Here is a 17,241-nt window from a genome sequence, read left to right on the forward strand (position 1 = left end):
TCTATTGCAAGGGTATCAATGGAGAAATTTGAAAAAAAATGTTAAACAAAAACTTTTCTGCCATTTTTTAAGTATATACATATTCATAATCCATAATTATCATATATAATACAACAATAACAATAATATATAAAATTTTAATAATGACAAGTGCAGAACATCTCGCAAATTTAAAAATAATAAGTCGCTCAGTCTTTAGAAAACACACTAAATCCTTCGGTCTGAGGGTTCAAATTTTATTCTCGTTTCTTGTTTAGTTATTCCATTCATTAACATACAAGTTTATATAAAATTTAACTCCAAATTGTATTTTATAACTTCTAGCTGCAACTTGTGTAATCGTTAATTATTTGTTATGCATAATATAATTTTTTTTCTCAGAATACGCTTTTTCCGAGTTTAATTTTGCTCCGTACGTGAGTGCCATGCTCATTTTTTGTGTGTCGAAAAATTTTTTGTTATTTTTTATTATCCATATACCATAGTCGTCAAGTGTACATAAATGTTATTGTTTTTTCAGACTTAACAAATTCAATAATTTTTTTGTTTTTTCATTAAGATTTTTCATTTTTTCTTTTCTCTATGAATGAAAATTGCATCGATTATGGAAATTTTAGAAGTCATGTTTTTTTAAATAAATTTTTCAAAGTTCAACCGATTTGGTTAAATTTTAAAATTTCATTTGATATTGTTTTTTATGATTTATCTAGTTACAAGATAGAGAGAATGAAGTTAAAAAATTACGTGGGCAAATTTAGGAATGTCGAATAGAATTTCAATATCCAAAATAAAAGAAATCAAACGCTTTTGCCAATTAATGATATTCTCACGTTTCGTCCGAGGTTAATTTCTTCATTATTAATCAACGATTAAAATATTAGTTGGCGCTAGAGCCTTATTCATAATCGCAATTTCTTTTTTTGTCTTACACAAATTTTTTGTCTACTTATTTTTAAATATTCTACAATTACTTTTATTACGCATTTACCGTAATCACTGTACTTTTTTTATGATCCTTCAATCACATCTCATATATAATTATTATTTTTCTTCTTTATTATTTTCTTTCACTCTTTGTACGTAATGTTTTTTTAACATTTTTTCTCTCGTTATAATGCACGCACAAATATTAATCGTACATATTTGTTGTAAGTCTTTTTTGCATTCATAGAACAATTTACATAAAATTTGGATCTTCTCTCATACGCTTTCCGATCGAAGTATCACATGACGCGTTACCGTATCGTTAACGCTATTTTCTGTTTGCAAAATTGTTCGGAGTTGTTCGCATTCATGAAAGTCCTTTAACTTCGTTCCAATGATCGCGAAGGTGCTGACGACTCGCTTTCCGGCACATAAAAATAAATTTTTTTTCGCATTTTTACACTCGACTACTGTACAACACTATATTATATTTGTCGAGCACAGCTCGGTGGGATTTATTGCGCCAATTTAAACAATCGTTTTAAATATCAGCTACGTTTCAGTAAAGTCTTAAAATTAAGCAACGAAATATATAGACTTTAAATCTTTTGCATTGTGGAAATGATTTGCTCGGACTACTGATATTCATATTCTAACAAATGTCACGCGACGCAGTCGTTATTTTTGATACTGAATTAAAAATTCGAAATGAATGACGATGAGAATGAAATTTCGATTTGTCTTATAAAAATTAATAAATGCACAAAAACAATACAAAACGTATTTGTAATGCAAAAACGCGTCAGTACGAGTCACGCGAAGACCAAAATAAATGTCAGTAGTTTTTGCTCAGTTCTTTAATAAAATATCGTGTACAAGAGAAGGAAAAACGTAGTCAGCTTATTTTTATCACAGCTATATATGTAAACCACCATTGCGCATTTAATCGTAAAAAATGTAAGTGCGAAGTATATCTCGTATGTATCATTTATTTGTTATATATTATATCTCTAAAGAAATATGCATCGGTGAATCGTGTAATGCGTATAAGTATGTTATTTCATTACTTTCGTAGAAATCCAACCCCCGCATTATAATCTTCATGTATTGTAAGACAGTAACTTTTCCGCGCGAATATTTTGATTAAAAATTATCATTTACACCTGCTCCTTGGACAATAGAACATATAAAAATGAAGATTTACATCCTGTTATGATATAGAACGATTAAGTGTGATTCGTTACTAATAATGATTGATTGGGTGTTAACTATGCATTACTTGATTTCGTTTACACGTTGAAGCTACACAGGCGTGCCGATATAGTTGGGTTGATATTATTGTAGAAAAAATGTCTGCTATTAAGTGTCTTTGCAACGTTTAGTATTTTTATTAAATATTTATCAGGTAGTCGTCATTCACTACCTATCAACGAACAGAATAATTTTAATTTAACGAGAATTTTTACAATTTTATTTTTATAATGTAGCTCAGACTCATTTATAGACGACCCGTTTCTTTTTTTACTTATAAACCCTACATAATGAAGAATGGCTTGCAAAACTGATTTTATTTTACCCTAACCTTGCAAACGCAATTTTCCAATAGTTGAATGGAAAATATTTTCATAGTTACCAGATTTGAAAGCGCTTCATAGCAGCTTCGTTCATTAAAATTATCGAAAAACAGAACACAATTCTCACATTACTTGTCGCCAATTGTAAATAATTTTTTACTTATCCAGCGCGTCAGCGCTCGGAAAACGAGTCGAAATCACAAGTTACTCATCGCCAAATCTACTGTTTTGCATTTTCACATTATTTTTACCACATCAAGCGTGTACATTAGAAATGTGTCATTATTTTCACGTCTAAGAGCATGTATGTGTTTAAAACAGCAGCAGGTATTTGGAAGTAAGACATAATTTTTTTAAAAGCTAATCCGGGACACTTTTTAAATAAAATTCTAAACTTCATACAACCATACGTCAATTATAATGTGTAGAAAAACAGTCAAATATAAATTTGCAATTATTAAAACTTGATACGGACTTTCAAATAACCCACAATACAATATGATGTAATCAATTAGATGCTAATAATTATCAAATATCATTAAATTATATTCAATTAAACTAGTGTGTGGCATAAATTTGCCATGATTATTACCGTATTATGCTTATAAATCTTTTTCTTAACTCAAAATATACAATTTTTATTATTACTCAAGTCTAACAAGAAAATAACACCCTTTTTCCTAAAGGTAGTAATCATGACAAAAGTAATTATAATAGTGACAAAAATATTATAAATTATCGACCAGAGAGATCTCAAGACAGGTAGAAAAAGATTACATCAATGTACGTGCTTTTAGCTTCACTGTGTTTTTTTCAACTTACAATAAGATAAATACATGCACACTTGAAAATATACTTTTAATCAGCCTTTTTTACTATCGAAAGGACGATTTTTCTAATCCTGACAGATATTTTCGAAATAACCGTAGAATACATTTTAGTGAGTTTCATTCAAAGCGTATAAGTAAAACTCCCAGTTTACTTATTTAAAGTAAATTTATCAATAATTTTTATTTACAATTATATTAAATGAATATATTCCTAACAATTTGATAAAATTTATACAAATGCTTGATCAATAAATTATCAATTTACATAATCAACCGATTATCAGGATTAGAAAAAATGTTAGAAAATTTCATTTTTAGTCTTTCGACCTGAGCAAAGTTTCAGACACATATTTATTTTGTAATTAATAATAATGTGTACTTTGCTTATTTAACGTCTGTTTTGAGATTGCTCTTGAGTCGGGATTTTAAGTCATTCGAATTGCTAATCGTTTTTTTTTTATACAATTATACCAAAATTATTTAGTTACGCAATAATAAAACTTAGATACATGTAATGATATACAATATAAGGTACAATAAATATATTTTCACGCGTATAGTACGTATACGTGTGACCATAAAATCAACGACTTCTAAAAAGAAGAGGATGGGGCGTCTATGTGCGCGTGGATTTGATATAATACGTTATGGGGCGCGCGCAGACACATACATACACACATTTTACGCTGCCGTGTATATATATAATAATTTTTTTTTGTTATAGCAATAAAACCAATTTTAACTTATATAGGTATAGATTTTTCCGACAATCATCATTATCATCATAACAACCGATAGCTTATGTACATACAAATATATAAATATATCGCTATTACATTGTTATACTATATACATATATATTTGTATGTTTTTATACACATTATATGCTTAATATAATTCATTTACTTTTTTCATTATAATTCCTATAAACGTATATATATACTTTTTTATCTTCTTTAATTTGTATACGTCGCTCTCTGCTTTAATTTTTTTCTTTAATATATATAAGATATATATAATATACATATATATTTGAATTATTATTATTATATATATGTATATTTATATACTTTATGTGTAACAATAATTTTATGTTTATGTAAGGCCCATTACGTTTAATACGAAGGAAATAATCTGAAACAGAGAAAATTATGTGTCATCCGAATGATGGAAAAGAAAGAGGACAATCGACGCGGGGGCTCGTGAAAATGCTCTTGAACGTGAAACAGCTCGAGTTCATTTTCATGTTGGTTGCGTGGATAGGGCGGAGCTTTTGGACTTACCTTCACAGAGCAAGGCCCCTTTATAGAATTCATTTATTATGCAAGTTGTTGATGCTGTTGTTGCATTAGCTCTAGCTGTTCGTCGTCGTAGTCGTCGTCGATAATTTCGTCGTCTAGCAGTATGCTCGGTAGCTTTGACTCTTGGTCAATTATAATGTCGTCATCGAGTAAATCGTCCTCGTCGTCGTCGATCTGTCCGATTAGGGAGGTCTCGCTACCGTTACCACCGTCACCTACGCCACCGGCTTCCTCGCCGCCACCGTCGTCGTCGTCGTCGTCATCGCCTCCCCCGCCGCCGTCGTCGCCGTCGCCTGAGCTGCGCTGCTGCATTCAGCTATCGACGCTGAACAGCTCTCTGTGAAGCGGCGGGAACTCGACGAGGGGCGCGTTGCGCTTGAATTTGGCCAGGGCCTCCATGTGCATGATCGAGACGTCGCGGAGCTGGGGCTGCTTCGCCATCAGCTGGTCGCACACCGTCACGTCGCCCTTGAGCGGCGTCGTGTGACTCTGTGACAGCTCGGATTTCAGCGCTCGCACTATCGCCTCGTATATTCGTCGAATTTCTGAGATCCCCTTCAAGCCTGGTCGATCTGTTGGATGGGGGGCCAAAAGTTTAGTGAATCGATGAATCGAGGATGGTCCAAATGAAAATTGGCACAAACCGTGACTTAGAAGAACCGCGGCGCTGTAGAGAGCGAGCTCCGTTTCGGTGAGCTTGAACTCGGCGATGCTCTTGGCGAGCTCGAAGATGCACGTGACGAGTTTCATCTCCGCTGTGTCGGATGTGAAGAAGGCATCTCGCGGTATCATCGATTCGTCGTACAGCACGTTGCCCGTATTTAAATCTATATACCTGCTCATGCGAATCACCGCCAACTCAAAAGATCCTGCGCACGCGCAAAAAATACATTAATCACATTGCGAGTCTTTTCATTTGTCAGAAATTCAACAAAACTCCGCCAACACGTACCAGCTTTGAGAAGAACTATTTGATCGTCCTGTGAAAGTTTCATGAACCCTGGTACCATTTTGGCGAACTCGATGATGACTTGTATGACATTCGTGAGCTTTTGGGCGCACTCGAGCCACAGCTGCTCGCACGGAAGATTTTTGTAAAACACCACCCGCTGCAGATCGACCCCGGATGTCTCCTTGCGGAAGCACTCCTGTATGTGTTCGCTGGATGCGAGGCACGTTCTCGTATGGGCGTCCGCTATCGCTTTGCACAGCATCTCGTTTACTTGGGCTTGATCTGAAATTCATTTTAAAACCAAGACATTTCAATTTTACATTTAAATCAAATTTCACAATTGCCTTTACTTCGCGATTTAAAAAAAAAATTGTTGTTGGTGTTGTTGTAATTGTTACTGAAGTTGTTTCTTTTAATCATTTTGCAGTGTGTTGTGTGAACGTGATTAAAATGAAAAATGATATTTTACAAATATATCAGCAACTATAAATTGGTACAAAAAATTAATTATTAAATTAAATAATAAAGACTGTACATTATGAACAAACAAACAAAATTGAAAAACGGAAAAATAAAATAAGCGTCCTTACTTATTTAAATGTAAAAGTATATAAACGCCGCCTAGTATATAATTGCTTTACTGTGCGTTGTTGATTACAACATTGAATATTTTAATATTAAATTTAGTATTTACAAAGCTTTATACAATCTTGGATTTAAAGGATCAGAACAGAGTCGATGGTTATAATTAAATAATGACAAACAATAATACACTGCAAAAATGCAGTAGTTATCCTTTTTAGTTTTTAAAAGTTTAGAGATTTAATACATATTGAATAGAAAAAAAAACATTTATTTACACTCGGAGAGAAAGAAATAACAGGGTTTTATCCCACTGCTGATGCCACTGGTATGCGCTAGAACTATTGGCCCCGAGCGTTAGCACAACGTGGCGCTTTCTCATATTAATTCTCATAAGACAAAATTTAGTTCGAGCGGCCGATTCTGGCGTTTTTTCCGGACGCGTCCTGTTATTCCGTAAGATTACGTGTAAATGGTGACTGCAGCGCCACTCTAAGCTCCGCCCCAACGCTCAGTGCGAATATGTATATAGTACATTACGTCACTCGTGCGCGAAGTGGGTGATTCTCGCACGAGTCTCAGTTTGACGCCCGAGCGCAGCGAGGGTGACAATGAGACGAGGGCGAGAATCACCACGCGCACGAGTGACGTATACTATTTTTTATCACGAGTTGCGGGAAGTTTTTATTTCCCGCACGCTATGATAAAAAAGTATAAACGCATGTGACACGCTGTATCACCTGATCGAGTCGCACAGCCCGAGTAAACACAGTAAGCAAGCGTGAAAGAGACAGAAATACACGTCGATGCAAAGTCGCTACACAGTCACCGACGTCGAGCAGTGCTACTTGCCGCAGCAGCCGAATTATTTGATACGTACGGGGGACGGTCGATTCGATACGCTCTACGGGAATATCCAGCACGGTTTATGGAATCGTTCGTTACTTGCTATGCCGGGAATAAAAGGATGGCGCTAGTCGAAGTACACGTTACGACGAGCGGTATAGTTCATCCCTGCTGTCATTGGAAGTATACCGAGGACATCTGCGGTGGGATATAACCCTGTTATTTCTCTCCGAGCACCAGACAATTTCAAAAAAATCTTATGAGTATTAATAAATTAGACTATTTTCTCGAAAATCAAAGTTATTCATTAAAAGTTTATTAATTCTTTTGAAAAAAAAAACAGTATTTTGAATTTTTTCAGCATTTCCCAACGTGACAGAGAGAAAAGTTTGAAAAATCGTAATAAAAAAAATACCACTAAAATTAGAATTGTACCTAAATTTAGTATAAATATTTTATCAACGAAAAAAGTATAATAAAGAATATCATTAAAAATAAGCTAGTGCCTAGCGCAGTTTTTACCTTGTCATAAGTGTATGTGTCTGATGTTATGAACAATCGTATTTTCATACAAATAATTATTTTTAGCAAACATCCTTTCATTCATGATTTTGATTTTACCAAAATGAATATGTGCCGAGAAGAAATGTTAGTTTATGTAAAAAAAAAATAAAATAAAAAATAAATAAATAACCGTTGAGAAAATATCCTTGTCGAAGAGTGTGTATTATTGTCTTCAAAAAAAAAACCAATTCGTGAATTCATTCGTAGCTGGCTGAGTACATGTAGAGTGTGCGTGTTCGTTTGGTAGTGATAAATTAATCTTAATAATAATATTGATGTAGTGAACTAACGAAGCTGCAAAAACTTGAAACTGCAAAAAAGCGTATAATAAGCATTCATAACAAGAGATGTCAAATGAAACATGAAATATGTAATTGAAAATGGATTTTGACATCTCTTTTGATTTAAGTATATATAATGTATGAGTGTTAAAGTTATCGATGAAATGATAGAGTAAGATTATTTGCAAAAGCTAATTAATTTTCAACTAAATTATTCATGCAACTATACTCCATTCACGTGATACATATCAAAGTGAAATTTATACAACACAGTTCGACAAAAAATCTCATAATACAACGATCAAATCGCATCAAAAACACATTATACCAGTGCTCAAGATAATCCAAATTTTGGTTATAAGTTAATTCGTCATGAGACAAATATTATGGGGGAAAAAAATAACACGAAGTTTAATTGTAAAAGGGCGAATTTTTTAAATTTTTATTATCAAAAATCATATAAGGAATTAAAAATTAATTTTCCAGCTTCTTTTCTCACCAGCGGCCCGAAAGTAGCATTTCTTATTTTTATTTATCGATTTTTATCCATTATTCAGTATCCATTTTTATTTATCCCTTTTTTATTATGAATTTAATTTTTAATATATTTATTATGTCATCCTAAATAACTCAACAACATTTAATGTTTTTTATTTTATTAATTTTTTTGTTGCACTTTTGATTACTCATTCATTTATTACTTACTTATTAATCAATCATAAAACTACGAAAATTGTTTACTTAGCTAAAGAAAAAATTTACTATTGTCAAAAACGCTTTACATATTTTTTTCCGAATTTTGTATCTAACTTTCAACGGGCGCATAACATAACTCATAAAAAGAAGTTGAACTAGATTAAATCACAAATCGATCAAATTGCTGGATTATTTTGTGCTTCAATTCTTCTCTCCTCGCCACTAATGTGCTTTTTCCATACGATTTGCTTATCAAATTCTTAACTTATAATACAATAAAATTTCGATATTCGAAATCCTAAATTCAAACTGTAATTCCAAATTAAGGAAGATTTAAAATTATCAAAATAAATTTATATGATTTGATGAATCTAAATGCAAAATTTTATTTTGAAGTATCGAGGATTTCGAATTATCGAAGTTTTACCGGAGATTTTCTTGTTCGTTAAACTATAATATGTATTTCTCAAATAATTGGTGGGTATTATTATTCTTATTATTATATTTACGCTGATAGACCTTTAAGAGAACAATGATATTGCATGTATGAGTCTTATAAAAAGTAGGAAGTTTCAAACTGTATAACATAATTTTGTACTTAAAAATCGGAAACGTCCTACTTTTCTGAAGATCCGTCGACCTGATACGACCACAGGCCTACAACGAATTTAACATTCCTCTTAAAGGTTTATCAGAGATGTCGCCATGAAGTTTCCATGAATTATATAATTAATATTAAAAAGATCATCAGTAAGACATGCATAATCTTGGTTATCAAGACAGGACGTACTGGGCACTTCGTCGTCCTCGTTCTGTGCCTGTTGGTTCGAGGCGGCAGCGACGGGAACGTTCGCCGTTAAGTTCGCCGCCGCCACGGACCTCTGGTTAACGAAGGTCGTCGAGTCGACCACGTAAGCACCGTGGCCGATCGAGGCCAATTCGATGGGGGCCGGCTGCTCCTGCTTGATCGCCACGATTCCGCCGCCGCTGAGCTGGGTCGCCTGGTTCGCGGCCCCGCTGGCCCTGCCGTTGGTCCCTGTGGCGACCGCCACCGAGGTCGACGCCGCCTGGTTACCCTCGCCTCCGCTGACTCCTACGCCGTTACCACCGCCGCCGCCTCCCGTCACCGTGCTCGTGCTCGTTGCGACCAGTGCTTTTCCTGATTGATTCGAGGTATAAGACGAACAAGAGGCACCAAGCACCCAGATATTAGGTTAGTCGATTGTACCAAGTGTTTTAAGATTTATGAATGGGATTGTTTGTTTCTTTTTTTTATATACGTGAACGTTAGTCAATATTATGAACGAATACAGTTCTCAGAGAAAGCTCATAGCAGATTAATTAATGACAGATGTTTGAAATGATAACACTGCGAGTAATGTTGATGAAAATTTGTGCAAATTATACATTTCTCGCACGCTTTTTTTCTCTTTTATTCTTGTGAATCGCACATTATTCGTGTGTGTATGTGTTTATATAATCTTTGTAAAGTTCGATCTACGATGAAAATCAAACTGTCAAGTATGTAGATAGGACGTTTGCATCAACTTTTCTGCAGATACGCTATGTATCGCTACATTAAATCGCTAATTTTAATATAAGCATTGAAAGAGAGTGAGACAGAGTTCAACGACTCAATAAATAAGCTGTCGTAGGTATGAATTGCGAGGAAATGAAAACTACTGATTATTTTTCATCAATATACCGCTCATATAAATATGTACATCTACTCTAGCAGTTATTTGTATGGGTATGTAAACGTGTATACGTAATTACGATTATCGACTGTGATATTTTCATGGATCCTCTTTTCTTTACGAAAAAATATAACGAATTGTCCAAAGTCAAGTGTCGCACACTTACCGTTGGTGGGGCTGACCACTGTCATGGTCGTACCATCGCCGACGACTCCGACATCGGCGATTCCCGGCCGAGGATCATAAGTCGTCGTGCTGTCGACAAAGTCTGTGTTCACTTCGTAATTCGCCATCGCCGCGTTGTAATAATTCGAGCCACTCGTGGGTGGACCCGGCGAGGTGTATGCACTGTTTCCGTAGTTGCCATACCTGTCAATGCAAGGCGAATTACGCCAATGATATCGTACGCTTACATTGGTAGCAACGTACCCTCCGTTGTAGTGATGCTGGTCGGAGCTGCTGGGAGTTTGGTGCTCGTACACGCTGCTGTCGGGGGCCGTTTCGTTTTGGGCTCTCATTTGGGCTTCCCTATGATATCGTACCTCGTCTTCGACTTTTTCCCGCTGTTTCTTCGACATTCGGCCAAATTTGACAGCTATAAGCATAACAATACATCATTCGAATCATCTTAATAAAAGATTTTTTTTTACAAGCCTTAAAATTATATTCATTTTCGTGAAATTTTATGACTTTTCATAAAAAAACACTTTTCAAAAGCATTTTTGGAGTTTTTCATTGATATGAATTTGGTGTTTAAAAAGGGGGTATATTCGATGAATTCTTAGAGACGGTCCGAATAATAATTAATCAGAGTATTTTGGATTCAGTAAATCAGTATAACTATTGGGATAAAAACTGACTGATAAATATGATAATTTAAATATACAAGTTTGACAACTAAGACGGTCTTATATTTACTTATATTCATTCACTTTAGATCCTAATAGCACATATTATTCAAATTTTGATGCATAAAAAAATTTTAAAAATGACGAATATTTTTTGAAAGTTTTTTTTTTCAAAATTCATACTATATGTACTACTCTAGCTATTAACATACTAAATCTAACATTTTTCGACACCATTATTTATAATTCAATAAAATCACAAAAACTATCGAAAATAGTTTTATTTTTTAATAAAAATTAACGATCCAAGGATCATAAGATTCCAAATGCGATAAGCAAAATGCCCTGAGCAGCACTTGGTAGCGCAGAATACTAGGGCCCGAACATAGCAAGGGTTCTGAGGACCCAGCCATAAAGTGCTTTCTATGACCAGAGCATAGAACGCGATTGTAACCACAGAAGAGTGTAATAAATGTGAACTTGAACCACGCAATGCCATAAAAATTTGTTTTGCTTAAACCTTTTCAACGCTATAAAGAAAAATAACTCTTGTACATTACATGGACATTGGACTTTTTTTTAACGAATGAAAAATTACTTTCAATCAGTGTTTTGTTTTTATTGCCAAATATATTTACAAATGTAAAGTATACTAGTCTTGAAAATTCCAAATGTAAAGTATACTAGTCTCGAAAACTCTCCTCATCCAATGAGCATATGTGTTTGAAAATGTATTTTTTAAACTGGACAAAGTAGAAAGCTCCCGCAATAATTAAAGATTCTCTACACGGGAACACATTTCGCACAGATTAGAAAACTGTAACAACAACAAGAACAGAATAAAAGAAAAAACGGTTGACGTAACGAACAAAGAACATTTAAAATAAAAGACATCCCAAACATTGTGACAGAGGAATGTCCTCGTCAATCGGCGCTCTTTATCCGCCATATGAGCGTACTAGGCGAACGCATGCGAGGATTATACGTACAAAAGAACGCGTAAAGTGAGAGAGAGAGAGAGAGAGAGAGAGAGAGAGAGAGAGAGAAAACTGCAGTAACAACAATAGATGCATCGAACAAAACACACACGTACAGCATGGACAGAGGTGTACGGGGGCGCTTGCACAAGTACACGTACAAAGACATGTAAATATAGACGTGGTGGAATAGGAAAGAAGAACGAGCGCAGCGCGCCATGCCATAGAAGCCGACGCATGCGCAGCGAAGAACGCGGAAGAGACGCGCCCGCGCTGCGCTCCACGAGCTTATGACGTCACACTACGTCACGATGCACCGCTAGCCCTTCGCGCACAGCATTCGAGTGCGAGAGAGAGAGAGAAAGAGAGAGAAAGAGGGAAAGAGGTAAAGAGAGAGAGTGGGAAATAAAGGACTATATACAGACGAGAAAGAGAGAGAGAAGCTCCCCGCGTTGACTGCTACTGCGGATATATATACGTGTATATAAAAGTATTGCAATCGGGCGCTCACCGCTACTGCTGCTGCTCTTTTTTGCCCTGTGCGCGCGTGACGTCAGGCGCAGCTGGCGCCCAACGTGATATCTCGTCTCTCGTACACAAATATGCGCTATATAGCGATCTACTTACTGTTCGATATGCATCCTCAAATTTATGTTCGCGAAAAACATCGATTTTTTTCAAATTCAGAATAAGACACCCGAGTGAAATTCGTACTAATTGAGAAAGCTTTTTATCCATTTATTACCTAAATTTGAAAAGCACACAGAGATTCGACGGAATCGTAAAAAATCTATAGATAAGCTTAGCTCTGTAATTACTATTATACGGCTACGTGATAATTATTGGAAGCGTAAGATGCTTTTGAACAAAGCGACACGGGAGGTAAATGTATAGAAGCGATCAGCTGATTTTACGTGCCAAGCAAGCGTGAAAGCTTATTAGAATTAAGCTAGCCAAAACAAGAAAAAAAGCGAGAATGTTTTTTCAACAAGCTCGCATCGTAAAAATACGCAATTTAATTCTTCGCGCGAGATCTGTCGCTGTTGTGTAATATAATCATCACGAGAGACGAATGAACTCTAGACGTGCTTTGTATATGAGATGCAAAATAGATATTCGCGCGTCTCGTCTTTGAAAAATGCTAGCCAGTCTGGCGCTCTATAGTCTTATTGGCTTTTCAAATTCCAAATTAACATTAATAAAACATCGGTCAAAGACGCACCGAGATATCGAGCTTTGTCACATTATACGTATGAGAGAGAGAGAGAAAGAGAGCAGAGCGAGGAACGAACGAAAAGATAAAAGGGAGAGGAAGGTGATCGACCGCAACATCATCAGCAGCAGCAGCAGCAGAAGCAGCGCGAGCGAGAAGACGAAGAGATGAAAACGAAGACGCAAGTAGGAAGAGAAACTAAGCAGCGAAGCTCCGGCGAGTAAAGCAGCGTCATGTGCTTTTCCGAGCTCTGTAATTCTATATATAGATCTTAACATGTAAGCGACTCCGTAGGTGTGTATGTGTGCGAGAGAGCTCGTACGTATATATCCATTTATGCTATTATATACATGTTATATTCGCACACGCGCGCTTGCGACGATATCGTACGCGGGCTCGGCCATATGAATTTCATCGAAATTCATGTGTTTACGGAATTAAATATTACATCGAATGCAGGTAAAAAAAATAAAGTTATTGCCAAGGAAATCAACTATGCATGAAGTTGGAAATGACGCGAAATTACGTATACGTTATACGAATGATATTACTAACATGTGTGCATGCACGTACAATTTAACGCTATATTAATACACGTCCGTGGCTACTTCTGTCTCTATGTGTGCCGCTGTGTTTGTGTATTATACGCGAGCAACGAGTGCATTTATTCTCAGGCAGGTAGTTCCGTTCTATACGTGCGCTCTGGTGTACATCATACATCGTGCGCGTCATGCAATGCGGATTTTAAGCCTCGCGGCCTTTATCGTGCACGCCTACACATACAAATACACAGGCGTATGTAAAAATCAAACGATTGATTTTGCTAATTTTTTGCTCGCACTCGTCTCGACTCACGCGTTTCTTTTTTCTTTTCTTTTTTTCTTTTTGGTTTTCCGTTCGTCGCTCGCTTGAAAAGTGTCATTCACCTGCGCGCGAGCTCTCGCTTACTCTCTATTTTTCTAAGACTTTAGCCAGTCTGCTCGTGTGTATGTGTTTGTGACGTGTTTTTTTACGATAAGGGCCGAAGAAAACGACGCGAGCACTCGCACGAGCGTCTTTCTCTCTCGGCTCGACTCGGCTCGGCTTGGCTTGGCTCGCGCGCGCGAGCGCCAAGCAAAACGAGCGAACGTTGTGATAAGGGGTCGTGTACCTCGTTTGGGTGTTGTATACACACATGTTATAATGCACGCGCGAGCCTACGTACGCGTATGCATGTGCATGCGCGGCTATGTGTGCGTGCTTGCACGAGGCGACTCGTATTTGCGCGATTAATTTCTTCTTTCTAATCAATCTTGGCTGCCCGAGCATTTGATGCCCGTGAGTTTGAATAGACATTGGAAAGTCGCGATTGTACATTGTGTGAAAAAAACATTACGTTCTACATCGTATGTATCTATGCTTTTGTTTTGTCCACTATTTTTTGAGTTAATGCAGCTTTAACATCAAATTAGATCAAATTAGACACACGATGAAAATTAATGTATCCATACCACTGATTTATTTTTTTACACAGACTTTACAACAGATGGATAAAAATGAAATCATGTAAATTATTTTCAAACTAAAATTAATGTTTTAATACTGATTTGTTTTCACTATGCTTATTCAAAAACTTTATCAAATTGAATTATGATTAGAATCAGCCTCTGCCGCTAGATGGCGAGTACCTGTATTTATAAACCTACAAGTGACAAAGTCGAAATAATTGTATAAGAAATATTTCTAAAAGGATACTTTCTAATCTTGTGTATTCGTGATCTAAATGAACAACTGCCCCATAAAACTAATAATAATTATTACAAAATAGAATTCACTCACCGTCTCTAGACATTCCCAATCGCATGCACTTTTGTAGCCGGCAGAATTGGCACCTGTTCCGGTTGACTCGATCGACGACGCAATTTTTGTTTCGCGGGCATTGGTAATTAATGACCGATGATTGCGAGCGTCTGAAGAAACCTTTGCAACCCTCACAAGTAATGACGCCATAATGCACGCCGCTACTCTTGTCACCACAAACTTTGCAGGGTATTATTTCTATCTGGGCTGTAAATTCGACAAAAAAATTTGATTAAAGATACATCAAATACACAACATTTTTTGTAATAGCTTTTAATTATGTTGAATCTTATATAGATAAAATTATAGATAAAACATAAAAGTACTATCTTTTTTTAATTATTTTAATAAATATTTCATAGTTTTTTTAATCATTAAGTATCTTTCAATGCAATTAAACTTTTTCATATCAACTGGGAGTAATCATTTGTGTTTTGAATAGTTTGTATAACGTCACTTTTGATAGTGTGATGATTCAATATTCGGACAAAGTACTCTTTTTTATCATGAAAATTATAATCAATAAGTATGTAATGGAAAAAACAATGTACATTCAATCGAAGTGAGAAGTATGTACACAAAAGTCTCTTTCCGTCGTTCATCGATAAATCACCTATAATCGACTTGTGAGCCCAGGTAATGACCACAAATAATCATTCGATTTATTAATTCATAATATTATGTTAAAAGCGCTAACAATTATCTGAACAGAAACACGTCAACATTATCTGAAGTGGGTAATTGAAAAATAACACGAATACTCAAAAAATGGAGCTTTTCCTTGGACGGGGTAGAGCGTTTAAAATAATCGTCTTGTTTGGAGTACCTCGTATCGAGTTGGCCTGTATCCTGCGATCCTCTTGCCGATACAAATCGACACTGGTGCGCTGATTGGCATCGATTCTCGCCGTGCTGTCGGCGTTCCATGGCGACGCGACAGCAGCATCGGCGACGATCGACGGAGGGCCAAAAGCTTCGCTGCCGCTGCTGCTGTTCGTCGTCGTCTCCATCGTTCTGCTGCTTAACCGACCCAACGCGAGCATACGGCATAATTCGGGATTGCTCGTAAATTACTCGTTTTGGCCACTCGATCTGTGCAGTTGTACTCTTATATTCGTTTTGTTTCTTTTCGTTCGTTCGCTCGACACTTTATTGCACTCGATAATTGTCAAATTTATACGGGTTCATTATGGGCTGGAAAAAAAAATCGTTGGATATACGTCTCATCGTGGCGTCTCTCGAAGTTTTATGAGCAGTAGTGCGCGCGGAGAAAGTATTTATCGAGTAATAATTTCACGTGATAAGAAAAAGTGTCAACGAAGTTATAGGCCCCGTCATTTGCAATATCTCTTATCGAGAATCTGTCTCTCTCGCTCTCTCTTTCTCTGTCGCTTTTTTCTCCGCTGCACGTACACGTCAAGCTTTTGATTCGTATTATTAATAAACTCGGTGAGCTTTTTCGGCAGATTAAAATTTTTCTTTATAATGAAGTGGCAATTAATCTTGGCACTTGGACGATACGAAAATAGTCGGTAAATAAGCGCGATTTTCAATTCTCTCGAAGTGGTTCCTTTATATCGCTCAATCTCTCCCTTCACTCTGTCGCTCTATCTCTCGCGTGGGGAGTCCCGAAAAAACGTCCAAAAAAGGACAGCTCTCGGAGGTGGAGTAGGGACAACGGGGGCAGGGTGAGGAGGGCAGGGGCAGAGGAGTGTGGGTAAGGGGGGGGGGGTCGTTGGAGCAGCGAGTCTGGTACTAATATGCTGCTGCTGGCATCAGCTTTTGCTGCAGAGAGCGCGAGTCAAACATTACGTAACCGCGAGCGATGAACCCGCGCGCTGCTGCCTCTACAAAAGAGCCAAGCGAGTATAAGCTGCACACATGTACACGGACGCACACAAACACACACACAACAGTCGGCCAACGCACTGACTCTCGGCTGAGCTCGTGCAGAAAGCGAGAGAGAGAAAGAGAGAGAAAGAGAGAACAGAGTGTCACGCTCATATGTGCAAGCAAAGAAAGAGAGAAAGATACGAATGTTTTGCGTGAGCAATAGGATGATATGTATTCAGCTGGGTGGGCCCGCGAAAAAATTTGTTTTCTTTTCAATCAAAGCG

General features: G+C 36.6%; 1 protein-coding gene across 8 annotated transcripts in view; it reads right to left on the bottom strand.

Annotated features, from left to right (window-relative positions):
* Nucleotides 1-4,916: 4,916 nt before the first annotated feature.
* The window catches only part of LOC106659135 (probable nuclear hormone receptor HR3), a 58,522-nt gene continuing 46,197 nt past the window's right edge, over nucleotides 4,917-17,241 (bottom strand). For 5 of the 8 annotated variants that reach the window (XM_023461486.1, XM_023461480.1, XM_023461481.1 and 2 more), the window contains exons 3-9: nucleotides 15,104-15,331; nucleotides 10,677-10,842; nucleotides 10,414-10,616; nucleotides 9,341-9,709; nucleotides 5,582-5,863; nucleotides 5,274-5,498; nucleotides 4,917-5,201 (exon numbers count right to left, since the gene is read on the bottom strand). In XM_023461486.1, the coding sequence (XP_023317254.1) occupies nucleotides 4,942-5,201; nucleotides 5,274-5,498; nucleotides 5,582-5,863; nucleotides 9,341-9,709; nucleotides 10,414-10,616; nucleotides 10,677-10,842; nucleotides 15,104-15,331 (1,733 nt within the window). In that variant the 3' untranslated portion in view covers nucleotides 4,917-4,941. Of the gene's footprint in view, nucleotides 5,202-5,273; nucleotides 5,499-5,581; nucleotides 5,864-9,340; nucleotides 9,710-10,413; nucleotides 10,617-10,676; nucleotides 10,843-15,103; nucleotides 15,332-15,950; nucleotides 16,319-17,241 lie in introns of all 8 variants that reach the window. The other 3 variants (XM_023461483.1, XM_023461482.1, XM_023461487.1) reach the window with 2 other exon arrangements.

The sequence above is a fragment of the Trichogramma pretiosum genome, unplaced genomic scaffold (assembly GCF_000599845.2).
Source record: "Trichogramma pretiosum strain Unisexual culture from Peru unplaced genomic scaffold, Tpre_2.0 scaffold2, whole genome shotgun sequence".
NCBI classification, from domain to species: domain Eukaryota; kingdom Metazoa; phylum Arthropoda; class Insecta; order Hymenoptera; family Trichogrammatidae; genus Trichogramma; species Trichogramma pretiosum.